General features: G+C 38.0%; 1 protein-coding gene across 2 annotated transcripts in view; it reads left to right on the top strand.

Moving 5' to 3' along the window:
• LOC139720716 (uncharacterized) overlaps nt 1-18,566 on the top strand; it is a 59,604-nt gene that overhangs the window by 17,895 nt on the left and 23,143 nt on the right. For both annotated transcript variants that reach the window (XM_071632069.1, XM_071632068.1), the window contains exons 3-6: nt 11,629-11,703; nt 14,377-14,510; nt 16,673-16,796; nt 17,400-17,631. In XM_071632069.1, the coding sequence (XP_071488170.1) occupies nt 11,629-11,703; nt 14,377-14,510; nt 16,673-16,796; nt 17,400-17,631 (565 nt within the window). The remainder of the gene's footprint in view (nt 1-11,628; nt 11,704-14,376; nt 14,511-16,672; nt 16,797-17,399; nt 17,632-18,566) is intronic.

Genomic DNA, 18,566 nt, shown 5'->3' with positions numbered 1-18,566 from the left:
ACATTATGTACAGCTGTATGTATGGTAAATTATTTCATCCCACTTTCAGGAAAAGATTTGAAAGCTTGAACAATTTATAAGTTTTTTACCGCCATCAAGGAGGGTATGTGTGGTTTTTTTTCAGCATTGGTTTGTTTTGTTTGTCTGTCTGTTTGCAGATTTTCAAAAAGTTATGAATATGAATGGCTTTGGGATGACATTTTTAGGAAAAGTTAATGACAGTAGGAACTGATGATTAAATTTTCACAGTGATCTGGATCACCATCTGGATCCAGGGATTTGTTTTTTTAGTTTTTTATTAATTTTTGTGAAGGATTCTTTATCATTGGTAGGGCCCATCATTAATGCTAGTTTTTGCAATCCTCAGAACTTTTGGCCAGAAAAGTACAGTGGAAGCAACCGCGGCTGGTTGGCAGTGAGGGTATGTTTGATGGTCAAGGAATCTAATAATGCAGATGATGTGAATGTAGGACCATATAATGGAAAATCACAATATGGGTGGAACTGAGCCGCTCAGCAGAGGTCTGTGCTCTTGGAGTGCTTTTCTAGTCTTTGATATGTAACTGCTACCAATCTCTTTGTTTGATTTTGATATTTTTTTGTTAGAGCCAACTTGAACACGGTACAGAATATCACTTTAATCTGATGAGAAATGAGGGTTTGTCACACTTTAACAAATAAACTTGTTGTATTCATCTTTCTGAAACACATTCCTGATCATGATAGTCTCCCCAAATCCTGACTGATATTACAACGTACATGTACAACTGCAAACAGCACAACAGCTGTGTTACCAACTCCTTGTCGATCAAACACACAACTCTCTATAAAGCTTTCAAAAAAATATCTGCAATGGAAAGAACTTGTTTATGTGCATGTTCCGTGGTCAAAGTGAATACATTTTTTTAAAAATTCTTCCCCATCATGAATGTTCAAGAGGTCAAACCTTTCAGATTATGCTACCAACATGCTCCCTAAACTGAAAACTCAGTTGAAAAAACAACCTCCAACTACGCTGTATGATTGGTCAAATGTGATATGACAAATGTGTTTACGAGGCAAGTTATTTAAATTTGCTAATGGAATTATTGATATATAAATAAACAGGTAAATATATAACTAAATGAATAAAAGATTATATTCAGATAGATACATTGATATAGATGGAGAGAGATGTATTGTTTGTGTGTGTAAGTGTGTCTACAAATTAATCATTTGCCAGTGTGAATGGAATCAATGTTCCTTGGGTGTTACACGTTTATTTTGTACACTATATTTGAGGTATAAAGCCAGAGGGTACCTTGAGACTGTAATAAGCGAAGTCTAAGATATTGCTACTTTTGAGCTATGACTCTTCAAAAATAATCATGGTGCAATGACTCCATCATCAAACTTCCAGTGCCAGAGGATTTTGTTACCTTTTGAAATTGACTGGGCAAGTCTTGGCAAGTTAGAATAGGTCATGAAATAAATATAAATTATCATGCATGTATTTTGATACATGTATCCAGGTCTTGTGTTTTTCTTGTTTTTGCTATGAATCATTATCCGTGTGTTGTTAACGTGGTCTTGGTGTACATCTACGTAATGTAGAAATATATTAAAGAGATAAAGAGATCGATAGATAGAGAGAGAGAGCAGGAGAAATATTGAGCACATGTTTTAAGGTTTGAACGTTTACAATGGCTGTGGGCAACCAAAGGTGGTGAGTTGATGATAACAAAAAAGAAAGGTCCATTTTATATGTTATTTCAACCAACTGTTTGGGAAACGAATTTTGTATGATGTATGGATATTCTGCAGTATACAATTGTATGTAAAAGATTCTGAGTGCATAATTGTGATACTGATATTACAAAGAATGATGCATTAATCTTTGGTTATCTGTGATATCTAGACAGCTTTCCAATAGCATTTGTCACTTTTGCCTCAGGAGGGCAAAGTGTGTGGGCCCTGTAAAATGACACTCAAAAATAGAAAAGGCTTTCGCTTTGTATATTTTGGTGTGGAGAACTCTTGCCTGGAAACGAGGTTGGCTGTGTATGGATATCAATTTGTTTCCTCTTGGTACGGAGAGCAAAGTTATGCAGGACATGTTACTGCTTGCCTAACGCATGGCTCAATTGTTGTTAGTCTAGCGTGACTGTTTTCACGCTACACAATGGAAAGGCCCCGCCCCCTTTGTGCTTTAATACTCCATGCTTTTCTTTTCTCTGACATTTGGCATGTGTTGTCCTGTACTCTAACTCTTTACCTTTGGCCACAGGTTTGGACCAATCGATAGATGGTGCTTGCAGTCAAAGTACTTTGTCGGTGGCAATTGGGCCAATTGCAGCACTAAAATTGCAGTCTTGTGTTGTGACAGTGCAAGTCAAACATGGTTGCCAAGTCAACCTTTGCTGTTTGGACTACATGATGCCTCTGTCTCAGCTACTAATAAAAGAAGCGTGAAATAAAGTTAAAGCCTCTCAATGTTTGAATGAATTTTCAAGAATTGTAGTCATTGTCAGCTCATTTTTCGTAAGGTCTTGAATCAAAGACTAGCTTGTGTTCCATAAAATGAAAGAAGCCAGTCAGCGCTGCATACACTGCTGTATGTACCGTCTTGAAAATTCTGTAAATGAATTAAATCATTAATAGCAGTACTACCTGTATCTTCACACTAAGACAGGGGAGGGGTTCTGTAGCCTTTAAAGCATTGTATTCAAAGAATAAACTGCTAAGCGTAGAAGCTTGTGTGTACATTATATATATGTTACATACATTATATGAAAATTGCTCAAGTCAAGAAAAATTTAGCTAACATTAATGTGTCAGTTGACAAATTAAGAAACAAAATAAAAGGATTTTTTTCAATATCAGTATATCATGAGTCGGATATATTATGATCATATGACTGTCACTTTTGAGTTTGAGTTTTCTCCACATAATACCGGTAAGTACCGATTAGTCAGGTACCCTTATGGTTGCAGTTCGTTATTTCAAAGGCTCATTATTCTGAAGGTTTGTTAATCCGAAAATGGAAGTATTAAAGGTTTGTTGTTCAGAAGGTTCATTCCGAAGTGTGCACGGACTTAACATTTTCGGATCATTGTGAATGAACCTTACCTCATTTTTGGATTAACAAACCTTCAGAATAATTCCACAAATGTTTGGATTAACAAACCCCTTTTCAATTTGGGATTGACTAACCTCTAGGTATTGGGGAATTCATGTGTCTCAGAATAACGAGCATCACGAGCCCCCCCCCCCCTATTAATAGACCAATTCACTAGCGTATTAAAATTGTATGCATGCCATTTGATCAAAGATCGGTTCCAACAACCAGAAAGCTTGCCTGAGGCTTACCCAAGCTTGCCTTACATAGTGACAGCTAGTTTATGCAAACTGGATTCCAAATATATAAATATATTCATCAGAAACAAATAAGGGGAATAGCCTGTCACTACTTGTATGTCCCCGTGAAATGAACATCCATTATATATTTGAATGCTTATTATAAGAATCGTGAAGCCGTCTGTTGGGTAAGATTGGTAAAAACATCTCCCACGAAAGTGATTGAATTTTTCACCTAGAGCTGATTACTTAGGTACTGTGGTTAATTGGGAAAGTCAGCTCTCACTGACCTGCAATGTTATAGGAAATTACTGTAGATCCAGAGCTTAGATTGCCCCGTCGTCTGGATGTAGAGTACCCTTCTTGCAATGCCCATTGAATTTGATTAGCTTTTACCAAAGCATTGCAAAGTTCTGTACTTTGAGTTTAATAATATAGATGTCTGGTAGGCACTTATTTTGCTGACAACTGTCTTTGGTCTCTGCTTGATTGTGTGAAACCCCACCTGTCAAATGTGTGACAGTCTAAGAGAATTTTTTTCATTATTATTCAAAGAGAATTTTAGAATAAGTGTTAAAGGAGAAGTCCGGACGATTTTGAAAAAAAATTAACCAAAATCTACATAAATGAAGGACCATAATGACTAAGTTTCATTGAAAAAGACCCTCCCAACTCGCCACAATCGATTTTTTAGCATCACTAATTTTGAATCGTAACCGTTCGATTTCTGTACGCCGGCGAGAAAGATCACGTGACAGCGTGACGTTTCCTCCTCACATTGCTTTTTGCTTGGAGCGTCAGCTGGCTCGGGGGAGCCCTGCTTGAGCAACGGTGATACGGGCCAAGCAAGCGGTAGTAGCGTACCGCTCAACAGTCTCTGACCACACAGCGGATGCACGCGGCATGATCTATTGCTTCATTAAAAAAATGCCGATGTGTCAAGTGTTAGGGTGTTGTCAATACTTCAACTTTACTAGTAAGTCTTCAAATTGAAGAAATATTTCGATTTTAAATTGATATCTATCCACGATACTACCTTTACATGATCCTGAATGCTACAACACGCAGCCCGATTACGCTGTGTGTATTGTGGGCTGCTGGTCGTAGTTACCGGCGCGGCGCGGCGGCGGTACCAAGCTGGCGCTGGCGTTTCTTCCTCGGTTCAAGTTACATGTATACTGTCGTATTTTATCACCGTCAGACACACTTTTCAACAGTCTCGGACAGCAAAAGAGGCAATAATTCTGACATTGACAGACTGATTTCAGATTGTTCACACTCAGAAGTCGAAAAAACGATCGCGGATTGTGATAGCACTTGGCAGCAGCAGACGTAAATGTATGCCTGCACAGCCCGACAACAGCTAATGCATTGTAAGTGATGGGGTGGACACTAATAAGTACGGCAGTATTATAATACATACATATTTCAATTTAAACGAAAATGTTGTAGCATTGCAACTATTTTACATTAATCTTTGAAGATTTTATATAGATATATAACGAAGATTATTTGAATAAAGGAATACAGCGTTTGGCAACAGCACTCCTAAATCGGTGTACGGTCTCCTGCAGTAGCGCCGACAAGGCACACATGCAGATACCGCCCGCAGTCAGCAGTGCAATGGGAGATCGATGCGTAGCTGGGCTTCGCTCGCGGTGCTCTCAGCTGAGGAAACTGCGCCCGATACGTCACGCGCAATGCATCCTGGGACAGATAGTACGAAGGGCAGCTCGCGACGGATTCGAACATGAAGAATTACCTTATTTTAAAAAAAAATCATAGTAAATGTATCTGATGGTCTTTTCTCGTCGGGAAAAGGGTAATAGGTTCATGAAATATTGTTCTTTACACACGAAACGGCTGATAATCGTCCGGACTTCCCCTTTAATTCGCGCTGTCTATTATTACCATGCAGAGCAAGGAGTTATCATGTCATAATCCAGCAAGTTAACAACTTGAGTCTACTGTCAGCATCTGATGTAAAGCTGTTGAGTCGGCGTAGGAGGCATTTGTACATGAATTGCATTTTGGGCCTGAAGTTTCCTCCAAGATGGAAAAAAAGTTGGTGCTTTGATACAAAATCATGAAAGGATGGCATTTTTGGCCGAAGTGTAACCGCAAGTTCTATGCTTGTGAAATGTACTGACCTTTTCCAAGTTGGCTTTGGAAAGGTTCCCTTAAATTGACATATGATGAGATGTTGGTGTCCATACATTGAAATGGTCAGAATCTTTTTATCTTCTGATTTGAGTCAAATGTCACACCAGTCCCTTCCTTTTATTCTTTGCTTTCAGTCATAAATTTCTGATAATATTCTTTATTGCCTACTTTTCCTTATAGTCAGTGAGGGTGTGTCATATAAATTGATGAAGAATCAGAGGCAATAGGCATTGATGTATCATTCTTTATGTGACTGCTCTGTCTTGGCTGTGAGACAAAGTTTTCACACTGGCTGTAGGCAAAGTTGACTAATTCACAATGTTTTAAAGGGATCGTATAGTTTTGGTTGAGACCTAATTTCAGGTTTCTAATGAATGAGAAACCTCTTAAGAAATATGAAAGAGAATGTAATTCCATTTTATTTGATGAAAATTGGTTTTGAAATGGCTGAGATATCCAAAACAGAGCGATTCTAATAAAGTGTGGGACCCTCCTTTTATTACAATCGCTTTGTTTTACTTTGTTTTTGGATGTTTCAGTCATTCCAAACCCGATTTTCATCAAATAAACTTTGGATTCCTCTTAAAATGGTATGCTCTGTACTATTTCATAAGTTTTTTTCTTGGTATCTCACAAAAAGTTAAAAGCCCAATTCTCATCTCCACCAATACTGTACATCCCTTTAATAGAGCAGTGCAAAAGTACATTTCCATACGAGTGATGTTTGATTCCTGTAGTTGGAAAGAGAAATGTCCAGGCTCCTCTTTGAAATATGTCATAAGTTCTGCCTTTTTATTGTTGCATGTGGACTCAAATAAAGTTAAAACTTGATTGTAGCACATGCAGAGGAACTATTTTTTGGAGATGGCTAAAATTGTTCAAGAAATCACCTTCAAAACTAATGACCAAAGGCCTAAGATGAGTTCTTATCAATGCCATGAATAAGTGTCCCACGCCTGTATTAAATTGACCCGTTGAGGACGAGCTGATTTTGCTATAACACACATTTCCCACAGACACCTGCCTGAGTTTACTCAGGATGAGTATTCAGCAGTGTTTATAATTAAATGATTTAGTTTAATGTAGTTGATATTATATAATATTCATTTGTTTATCTGTTTGTTATTTATTTGTTTATCTGTTTGTTATTTATTTATTGACTTATTCATAGTGTATTAATTTATTCATTCTAAAAATACACTGCAGCATGTGCTGTGGAGAACGTTTTATATTTCATATTTAATCCTGCCATATTGTGTTTGATGAACATTTTATTTTCTTTTTATGTGATCTCTATGTACCTGTATGTTTTGACATTACTAGAGAATGTAGTAAGTTTTTAAGACTCTCTCAACTGTTTTTTTTTTCTGTAGAACTCTGCTAAGTTTGTGATACATCAGAAGAATCAGTGGCAGTTTGAATTGATAATGATATCATCTTGATATTTAAATGCATATATCTTTATTAATTTGTTTATTGGTTTTGTTATAATCTACATTTTCATTCATTCTCAAAAATTGCGTGACTTGGAATGGTTAAGGAATACAGAAGCTAGTTAATGTGTGTTACTTGTGCAGTGTACAAATAAATGGAATTTCTGCATGAAGCTCATGTGAATAACATAAAATTCATTAATGTGCTGGTACAGAGCATATGTTTCATGTCTAATCCTCTCATTGTGTGTGATAAATATATAGTTTTTCTGACATTTATATGTTTTGATGGTATCAGACAACCTAGTTAGATTGTAAGACTGCAAGTCTATCTACTCTTCTTGTTTTGTCTCCAGCAACCTGCTAAGTTTGTGATGCATGTAGGCCCTGCTTCTTCCACACACACTTGAAGAGGTCGTAGCTAGGACCCCTTGACCGTAGGAAAGGTCCATGTGTAGGAAGGTCTATCATACGGGCTAGCTGTGCTTGTAACGGAGAGGTTACACTTACAGTAGGTCTAGCACACCACCATAGCTACAGTAGGAATGGTGAAGGGTGAGGGTTCACGCCCCAGTGTGCAGTAAGTCCTCCAACAACAGGCTGTATCCTCGCTCACTCCTCGTCCAGGTATGCCTCCAGCACTGCATGTCGACATTAATTCCTGTACTAACTTCTTAAAGAGCTCCATCTGTGGAACGCCAACAGCAAAAATATCATGTTGTAGCCACCCACCATTACTTCAGTGCCAGACCCATCGAGACTAAACATTGCCGTCATACAAATTTTACATACATGTATCTGATATCATTCCACTTCCTCAATATTGCTTGGAGGACAGCAATTTTAGAAATAGATTGTTGTAATTATGGTACATGTATTTCTTGGTTTTCAAATAAAACAATATTATACACAAAAGTTGTCTATTGCAAGGAGACACATGAAAAATCATCTTTTTAAAATCATTGTCTTCCTAAAGGCAAAGACATTGTGCAGTAACAGTGCAGAAACAAAGCAAAGTCACTTTATTGTAAAAGGGATGAGATAGATACACAGGTATATGCACACATAGAAACATCTGACAGTATGAATATTCAATCAACAGAGTAGTGACCACCCAATATGGTGATCTTTGATCTACATTATATTTTCCCTCAGTTTATTAAAAGGTTATGATGTCTCTTGTGTACAAATTAGTTTGCTTTGTTCTTGCAGTATGTAATCAATGTCTTTTCCTGAAGAGACAATAATTCTTGCCATGTCTTTGCTGAAGATCTCAAATTATCTTCCCTGGAAAAAATGAATCTGGTTTCTATCTTTTTTTCTTTCTTTTTTGTATATACTGGTCAAGAAATGGAATTTATTCTTTTTTTAGCTGATTTAAAAAAAATAGATAAATCCCAAAAGGAATGCTAGGTAAGTTTGCTGGTTTTGAAGTCCCTTCATATAGAAATAGTCTTGGTGAAATGTTGTACCTCATCACTTTCTCTTTATTGACTTTTAATGCTCAATTCATACATTTATAAGTGGTTTGCTGTGTTAGTGTCTGTGGCTGTAGTCAAGGAAATTTCTATTTATAGCAATGCTCCCTTTATAGTAATGTTTCCTTTATATTGCAATTTTCGAATATTGTCAGAGCTGCAGCAGGGTCGAAACTAAAGCTGTTTTTCCTGCCTAATAGTTTAGTCATGTGTCAATATGAACCTAACGTGCCATATTTGGCATGACAATCAAGCAATATGGGAAAAAAATCCCTCTCAACTGACTTGAATACAAACATAGTTAGAGGTCAAGTGTTGATACTACGGATGGAGCTTTCGATACTGTTCAACTCCAGCATATCAGATCATAGCTCTTAGATACTCCCATATATACTAACATTTGCATGTATCCCATTGTATCATGTATCATCCGATGTTGTATATGGCCTCGAAGCTAATTTCAGATTTAATACATGTAGTTATAATAAAGGTAAGAATAAAAAAACAAACAAACAGCAGAAGTGTCAGGAAAATGAAAAGCAAAGTGTACACAATTGTATCAAGTCTGAACAACAGCTTTTTAGCTTATGACAAAATTACGATAAATACTGATATAGTCAGGTATGTTAGCTTTTTTTTCATTATTTCTACTGCAGATCCCTGATGGGTAATCCCAATTCCTATTTTTTGTCTCAGGTTACTCATTTCGTGTTAAAATCCAACCCTAATAGCATGTGCACCATTTTGTAAAACTTTCTGTTGTTACATCATTAACAATCAGATTTTTTTTTTCTATTCCTGTGCTGCTAATGTCCTGTGAATGAAAGCTTTCACAGAGTCATTATTCTCCATGGAATATTTTGTATTTTAGTTTGGCATGCACTCCGATAGACTTTACTGATTATCATAGTTTTGCATGATTTATTTTGTTCTTGTAGTCAATTTTATAGAGCTACCTTGGTTCAGGTGCATTCCATCATATGTTTTGGAATAGACTAAACATCAAGTGAAAACTGCAATCCTTGCTGTTTAGTCAGTGCAGTTCTTAACTTTTACGGCTGTTTTGCCTATCTTCAAGATTGTATTCATTGTAAGAATTATTGTGAAATTAGGTGTCAATGGTTCATTTCCTGGGAAAGAACACAGAAGAATTAGTTTGAATATATCATATACATTGTATGTAAAATTTCAGATTGTAAGATATTAGGTAATTTCACACTCTCATCACTTTGTTTATAATATTTTTTTTCTTGAGCGATAATTTTTGTTGTTGTTGATAAGATAGGGTTGTAGAATTATGATTCTGAATGCCTGTTAAGGAGTTATTAGGAAATCTGAATAAATGTTACATACATTTACATGCAATTATTCAAAGTTTAACTGGTAGTTCTAGATTTACAATACCCTATCTCTGTCTGCATAATTGTATTTCATCATTGTAAAAATATGGCAGAGGTCATTGATCAATGAAGAGAGTATAGCTAAACAGAACCAGTGAGATGCCTGCAAAGCATCAATGTAATGGATCATGTTCGTTCGTCACCTGACAGAACAATAGGTAACATTCAATTGTACAATAGATTGATGAAGGAACAAATTTCAATAGAGCATTGGTCATGGAAGTACTTTTTCAGTTCTTTTTTTTAATGCAGAAATATTGTTGCAACTTAATTCGTGATTATCATTTTATTTGCTTTTGTTTTTATCAACATGTGTATGTATTATGTACAAATTCATTTATAGATTTCATGCTTTTTTTTTTGTACCAAACAGAGCAAAAATTTCAAGTGTAGAATTTTCTAGTACTTCTTCTACCAATCTGGTAGTGCTCACAAGTCAACAGGAAATGAAATGAAGTCAACACACTATGTTGGCATTATATGATATACATATCATTATGATGGGATATTATATTATGTCGAGCACCAGTCATGCGTATTCCCTGAATATCTCAGAGAAATTTGAAACCTCTGATGCTTGCTTGTCAGAAGGACAGATTAATGTGGTCCTGACTTTAAATGAGTGATGATACCTGTGTTTGTGTTGTTGTTTATTACATACACTGTACATGGTATCTTTGAAAGATCAAAGCTTACTTTCTTTCTCTTTCTCTCTCTCTTTCTTTCTTTTTTGTGCATTCTTTGTAATACACCCTGTAGATCTATAGATTTTCTTTATATGTATTTGATATTATAATACCAATGCTACAGTAATCTTTCATTCTGTTGAACATACATTCCCGACCCTTCCCCCCCCCCCCAAAAAAAAAAGTGCACAATTAGTTACTCATCTTCTTGTATCACCAAAATATATCATACTCTATACTGTAACAAATACATGTGGTGACTTCAAAAAACAAAACAAAACAAAAACAAAACCATTAAATACTAGTTGACTGTGCAGATGTGTAGGCAGGTCACAATGATAAAAAAAATTTCCTCAAAAGTAAGAAAAAAGAAAATTATTCCAAGTGAACAGTGCTCCCCAAGCAGCAGGCAGGTGAAAATCGAGGAGAAATCAGACAATAAGACAAGGCTGTTTGAGTGTCAGAATCATCCAATATCTGTCCTTTAGGCTGTTAAAACCTGCCCTTCTGATCACATGTCTTTGTTGACATCTATTTTTGAAATAGTCTTTATTTGCCTATTACATTTCAAGCATTAGGAATTCCTTTTGTATCCACTTTACCGGAAGATGATGGCTTTTCTGTCAAGTGATGTACTATTAAAGCACATTAGCTCTTCAACATGCAATGAACAGATTTTAAGTGGAAAAGGTCTCTCTTAAGAAATTATCAAGCTGTTGACATTCAAAACCAAAATGAGAGAGAAGTGAAATGTAGTTAGGTGAGTAACATCACAGCCATATATCTGCCAAGCTTGATTGGTGTATCCAAAGGGCACCATTGTTCATTGACTGGCACCTATTCAGCTAAGGTATACTCCTCCTGATACTTTTCCAATTGTGATAAAGTTTTAAAATTGATGTGTTTCCATCATTATTCTCTGCTTTGATTCAAGATGACCTTTCCATTATGGTGAATTTTATTGATTCTTCCAGGAAATGTGATTTTTTCCTTGAGTTCATTGTCTGATCAGTCAAAGTACCGTATGTCTGTTGAGTTTGTTCTTTCATGGCATGTTTATTAAGTCTTTGTATGAATTATCCATCAATCAAATCTGTGATTATTCTTCTTCCCATAATGTTTTTCACTCTAGGTACGACCAAAGCCCAAGTTTCTTGACCTGCTCCTGTCTGTTGGAGCAAGAGGGAATACCTTTACTGCCAAAGAAGTAAGTAGAAAAGGTAGTAGAGAATGAGTAATACACATTTTTCCCCCTGCCAGTGAAGTAAATAAAAAAGAATAGAAAAGGAATTAGAAACAGCAATGCTTTTTTTTTTCTTTTTCCTCTTGTGAAATGTGGACAAATCTCTCAGATTGATCTTTTCTGAAGTCTTGTACCTTGGTCTGCTGATTTTTACCTATATCTCTTAAGGCATATTTCTAAGACTGCATCAATCTGTCAGTCCACTCTTGCTCTGTTTCCATGGTGACAATTGCAGTGGCCTGGGTAAGTTTATTGCTCGTGCTCATACACGCCAGACATGAAAAGATGAAACGCACAATGCCAGTGTATCCCCCCCCCCCCTCCTTTTTAGCTTATAGCACACAAGAATCTCTGCTTGGAATTCTGGGTAGTGGTAGGTGTACAATAGAAACCGGAGAAAGATACCTCAAAATTGCTTCCATTTAGACTTCAAAAGCATTTGTCACCATGCTCTCTGCTTGCATACAGCAAAGAGTTACTAATATTTATGAATACATAGCTTCAGCACTCGAGCCAGGAATTGGTCATGAAAGGGATTGACAACTACTGATAGATAAACTTGATGGTATATTGCCCTCAGATGTACTCTGCAGGGTATTCATCTATCCATCGGTGGCCTTCCTTTCCCATAATCTATCTCTCTCCTACAAAGCAATCTATTCTTTCTCCCGGCACTTCATTTCTTCTCCTGCCCAGCCTCACAGTACCGTTTTCTCCCATCTTCCATTTACACCTTCCGTAAATTGCCTTATGCTTTTATTATACCACCTCCTCCCCCCCACCCCCAAATTCCACTGATATGTATTTTTGTAAAAACCCCGCTATAACACCCTCCTGTATTTTGAACTCTCTTGCGGTTTCACTCCCAAAGAAACACAAATGCATGTTATGGAAATTTATGCATGCATGTTGTCATTTCCCACAGTGAGTCTCATCCCGTCTGCAACATCCCATTTGTCATATATCGGTTGTGTCATCTATCTTGCCTTCATTTACACACCCCTGCACCCCACCCCAATCCAACCCCCCCCCCCCCCCCCAAACAGCCATGATGTTTCCTGTTCTTTTGTCATCCTTGGCCCACCTCTATGTCCTCAGATTGTGATGCTGATAGTGTCATCTTGTGCGGTATCAATCTTACCGGGCTCACTCCTTCTTTGCCTTCTGCACTCCATTCAGTGCTCTCTCGTCGCCCTCCTCCTCCTCCTGCCGTCCCTGTCGACACCTGCACACAAGTACCTCCCTTCCAAGTACCTCCCTCCCCCCTCCCCACCATTGTCTCTTTGTCTTCCTGTACCAACCTCCAGGCGACATGCCAAAGTATGAGCATATTTACCTCCAGCCATGTCCCTCTTTTATGTCTCTCACTTCCCGTTTAATAAGTCATCTAGGCATTACCCATGTTTTAACCCCCATCCTTCCGCAACCAGCCACCCTCCTCCCCCCTTACACACACAGCCCCAGCTCCTTTGTCCGAGCGTTCTCTCTCCCTTTGTTTCTCCTTCTCATCCTGTCTCCCTCTCTCCCTTTCTCTCTCTCTCCCTTTTGCAATCAAGGCAAATTAGTCAGTGTGATGGAGTTGCCATTGTTGAGATTCCAGGTAAGATGATGATTCAGGATTCTCAACCAGGATATGGAGACCAGGATGCGTTTTTTTTTTCTCTCCCAGGCACGCGCTGCACGAGCACATTTTGTTTTGACTGACATGATGCGGAGTACTACTCCCCATCCTGGAGTTTGCCCGACGCAAGACGTGCAGTTATTACCATCTAGACGCTTTCTGCGAAAGATTCTCGAATCAGAAACGAGACAGAATGCAAAGTCATAAATCATAGAAAAAAACTCTAATAAGATTACCCGGTGACAGTGATAGTGATGATAACCCCACCCCCCCAAAAAAAACAAAACAAAACAAAACAAAACACACACAAAAAAAAACTAGCATTGATGTTTACAAATTCCTTCCATTTGTGATACATTGTAGAAGTACTTTGTAAGATGTTCTATTCAGCAGATAAAGAAAGAGAAGTTATTTTGAGTGAAAGCAAAGAATCAGAAACTATTTATAGCCCAGTTAAAACATCAGAAATTTGGACAAATTTTGGCACAATGACAACAGGATTGTCACCAAGCCAATTAGCACAGGGTCCCACGGGCATTTCAAATCAGTTCTAATGACCTCACTCTCTATCAAGTCTCATTGTTTATATATAATGTCACCAGTATCTCATTTCTTAGGAGATTCTTTTTCTCTCTCTCTCTCTCTTTCTCTCTGTCACCCATGGTGAGATATGTGGAGGGCATATTTTCTCGCATATTTTCCAAGACCAGTGAGTCAGTGGGTCACCTGAACTTTTCTGCTTTCTCTCAGATTTTCATAAACAGCCTCTTGCAGGTGTGTACATTGCTCTCACTCAAAGCAGTCTTTTCTTTGCAATAAAGTGTAGTAATGTTGTGTAACTTGATGAATAAAGATGTAGATAAAAACACAGAAATGACAAAGATATGGAGGAGGAATATTGCAGATGTAGATTAGAACATCATATTGTCGCATCATCTTCATTGTTCGACTTTTGACGAGTATATGTTTGAAGTTCCTATCTCTTTCTCCTTCTTGGCTGTTGCATGAAACACCAGGTCCTGTCATATCTTATCAAGTACATCAGTTCCCGACAGCTTTATGACCCCCTGGACCCCAAGAAGGTGTTTTGCAAGTCAGACCCGCTTGGTGATGTCTTCAATGTCCCCTACTTCACCATCAAGGATGCCAAGTGAGTGCTTCGAATAGCTGCTGATTGCAGTTCTGATATCCAGGTTTAACTTCACCCCCCCCCCCCCCCAAAAAAAAAAAAAAACAACAACAAAAACCAAACAAACAAAAAAAACAACAACTACAAACAAACAAACAAACAAAAACAAGCTAGCAAGCAAACAAACAAACAAACAGCGACACAAACATAAAGGAGACAAAATAAACAAACCTCAAACCAACATCAAGAGAAAAGAAATCAGAGCCACACATATATGTATTTCATAAAAGTGGCATTGTTTCTGTTTCTCTGGCATTGACAACATGTTCAAGATAACCCCCTCCATGTTTTGGTTTGATTCGTTTACTTTAATAGCAATTTATCTTTTGTAGTCGTGTAGTTGTTGCATTTTGAAAATTAGTGTAGGGTGAACTGCTGTGGGCTCATTGGGGTTATGGATGCGTATTAAACATTTCATATTCCGGTAATTTCATATTTTCAAACTTTGTAGAAGTCAGATGCAACTTGTACAAACTAAACTATAGATGTGTTTGATTGCAAAGGTTCAGTTAAAATTTGATGGCATGCATCCAAAACAGAGTCGTTATCAAGTGCAGGCAGACATTAAAGGTGGTAGCACATATATGCAAAACATCGCGAGCAGTCTTGAAAAGAAGTGAACGTTATGTTGTTTCAGATAATTGCTCAAGTGATGGACATGATCACAACAATCTCTTCATTGTCACAAGAGGACGTTTCTTGACATAATGCGGCAGGCCCTCTCATTGCATGGCAAAATGGGAAACATGTCAAGCATGTGAAACGGAAGGAAAATAGAAAAAGTCTGTAGAGATTATCTCCTTGGTATATTGAGTGCAGGTGAGGTCAAGCTGAAAATTGACACCTGACATGCTGACAGTATCAGATCCCATCTTGTGACAAAATGTGGCGGATATTGGTTTGGGCGGGCAGGCGAGAGGTGTCCGCAGCATTGCACGCGATGACCTCTCTCTGGCACCGAACATGAACCCCCGGGGTTTGCAAATATAGAAATGGCCCAAGACACATTGGCTATTGGCAAGGAAACCAACAATATTTTGGGAAAGTTTGCGCAATCGAGAGCTGTGGCCAGGTGTCGAGTTTTGCTTACTTTGGAACGTGGGCAGGGCAGTGACTATCACTGGCCACTCACATTTCGCTGCAGTTGACTCAAAGAGTTGTCTGCACAAAAATTTTGCTTGCCAGTTAAAGTTCTGTAGAAAATGGAAAGGATGTGAGATCATAAATTTCTTGTGCTTTTTTGTATTTATGAGGGGGAGGGATGGAAATGTGACCTTTGAATCCCAGAAAGAACAAAACAACAACAACAGAACCAAGCAACAAAGTTTCAAGACCAAAATACATTTGTTTACCATGAGCACTGACACTGTTTTTCACAGTGCCCTCTTACAAGAATTTGGTTTTGATTTCATTTGTAAACAAGAGATGTGCTTCAAAAAAAGGGCTTGTGGATGATTGATCTTCATGCAATTTTTAGAAGAGCTGTATTTGTGATGTTTTTATTTTTAGGTTTCAGTGTTATCAGTGCAGCATAGTATTTGTTTTCTTGCTTGGCCAAATCACGTTTTATGGTGTTTGGGTGATACTATGCTCAAATTAAAACAAACACTATTCAATCATTGTATCAAATACCTACATTGCAATGCTGCTCGATGAACCTTGTTTGTGACATCATCACCTGTGAAAGGGGAAGTATAACAACATGAATATATCGGGCAGCCTCTGTCGCAAATGCTGTCTGTTGCAAAAAAAGAGGAAAAAGAAGAAGAAAAAGAAAGCATCTGAATTGGTAAAGATTATCAAAGGGAAATTAGATTACTACCTAGGTATCCTATCCTTGTTATTTGAGTGGCATAGGGCTACACGTATTGTACTTTATAATTTTTTATGCAAAAGACTAATTGTCTGCAAATTGTATAACTTTCATGTTTTATGCTTTTAAAAAGGTCCTCACCAAAAAATGATACTCCACACAACAGATGAATACATCTCATCTTATGAGTCATTTTCACCTATTCATTGTTTTGTTACGACTGATAAACTACAACTGATAAACTGAAATGACTTATTTTTCCCCCGCATTGCTTCTTTGTTGTGGCGTGCTCCTGTGCCTCCGCGGACAGGCGGCTATTGTTTGAGAACATGACGGTGCTGCACAAACCACCCGAGGTGGCCAGCATACAGCGAAGCCACACCCTGCCCGAGCCCATCAAGGACTGCTACATCACCTTCCGCAACAACAGGGAGGCAAGCCAACCACCAACTATGTCATATTTTAAATTTTATCATCCATAAATCACCTTCTCTGGACTGTTAACAAGAAATGGAGGGAGGGGGACAGCTAGTATATTGTGGGATAGACCATTTCTTTCTGACACCATTTTTGAAGTATGTACAAAAGAAATATACTTTTCATTAGATGGCCATACAGAAAGATTTGTTAACATTTTATACACATGAGTTTTTGACAACAAGGTGTGATGAACCCCCCCCCCCCAAAAAAAAAAATATGATAATAAAAAGACTACTCTATTGTTTTCTATGGTGTAGACAAAGGCATTAAGGTCATTACTGAAAAGAAGAAGAAGATATTTGGTTTTGAGTTACATTGTTACCTGCAATAGATATAATTACTTTGAGGCAGTATGAATTTATCAGAAATAAAACTGATGCTAATTTGAGACACATTATCTTTGCTGCAGTGCTCTTCATTTCACAATTATGATGATGTAATTATTGTTAGCAATGAAGTTCTTTGCTTGCACATGGCAAAAGTGTGTGTATGTGTGTGTGTTTTTTAAAGCCATGATTGAATTATGTTTTCCTGTTGTTTTCCTGTGTCCCGTTTAGCACACACAGGAATGTGCCCCGCCCACCTCATTCTCCCTGTCCCAGCCCTACATCCTCCCACCACCCAGAAACACCGGCTGCCTCACCGCCTCCGTCAACGTCACAGGCTCCCTCCTCAGTGGCAAGGTTCTCATGTCGACCGGCGCGGACGAGCCAGACTGTGTGAGCAAGTCGGCTGCAGACTTCAAGCCGGTTGGAATCACGTTGGATACATTAGTGGAGACCAGGGAAGGTATGGATCTAGTCTTTGTTGGGTTGGCTTGTTCCTTTGATTATCTTTTTGTTTATGTTCCCACACACATAGAACACATTTGGAAAGTTGAGAAATATGTGAACATTGACTTCATCGGTTTTTACACATTTGTCTTTAGACACCTTATTGATAGTTCTTTATTTTTTATCTGATCAAGAACGTAAGAAGCACACTCATGGAGGTTACGTACAAGACAAGTCCAACAATTTTTTTTTTTTTTTTTGGGGGGGGGGGTCAGTTCTGTTTTTCTATGCGTGTTCCATTGATTACAAATCTCATCTCTGAATATGGTGAAGGATAACGCACAGGACCTTCACCATTGTAAATGAATGTCTCTTTCTCTCATTGCGAGTGTGGTTTCACTACTCTGATGCCTGCCAAGGTCTAAATCAGCAAAGTGCGTTCCTTTGCATCAATAAAAAGAGCGAAACTGCCACTGAACATGCCTGCCATAAAATGGTACCATAAAGATGGGGTGGGGGGGGGGGGATGAGAGGCTGTGAGAGTAAAACATACACAGTTTCACAGGTACCAAATATGGAGTAATGGCTAAAGGCTTGATAGATACGTTTGATTGTGACATTACATTGTTGCAGCTTGTGCAGAGCTGCAAACTCTCCATAATTCCACAGGAGACTCTGTGGAAACTTATTTCTTAATGTCCTGACAAAAGAATTATAAACCTTTGCAGCATGAAATTTTTGTGAATTTGAGCCTATGGCCTTTCGCATGTTGCCGACCATGACAAATTATGATTTTACTATACGTACTGATAATACAGTGATGTTTTCAACACATTATGCTGGGCGACATAAAACATATGCAACTGAATGCACATCACTAGACACGCTAGCACAGCAGTGGTACAAATGTACAAGTTGTCTATACTTATACGGTGTACAACATTGTTCTAC

This window comes from Diadema antillarum, unplaced genomic scaffold (genome assembly GCF_040938485.1).
Source record: "Diadema antillarum isolate AM-2024a unplaced genomic scaffold, OU_Dant_1.0 scf00000132, whole genome shotgun sequence".
Taxonomy (NCBI): Eukaryota; Metazoa; Echinodermata; class Echinoidea; order Diadematoida; family Diadematidae; genus Diadema; species Diadema antillarum.
The sequence above is the reverse complement of the archived record's forward strand: the minus strand, read 5'-3'. Positions and strand labels throughout refer to the sequence as shown.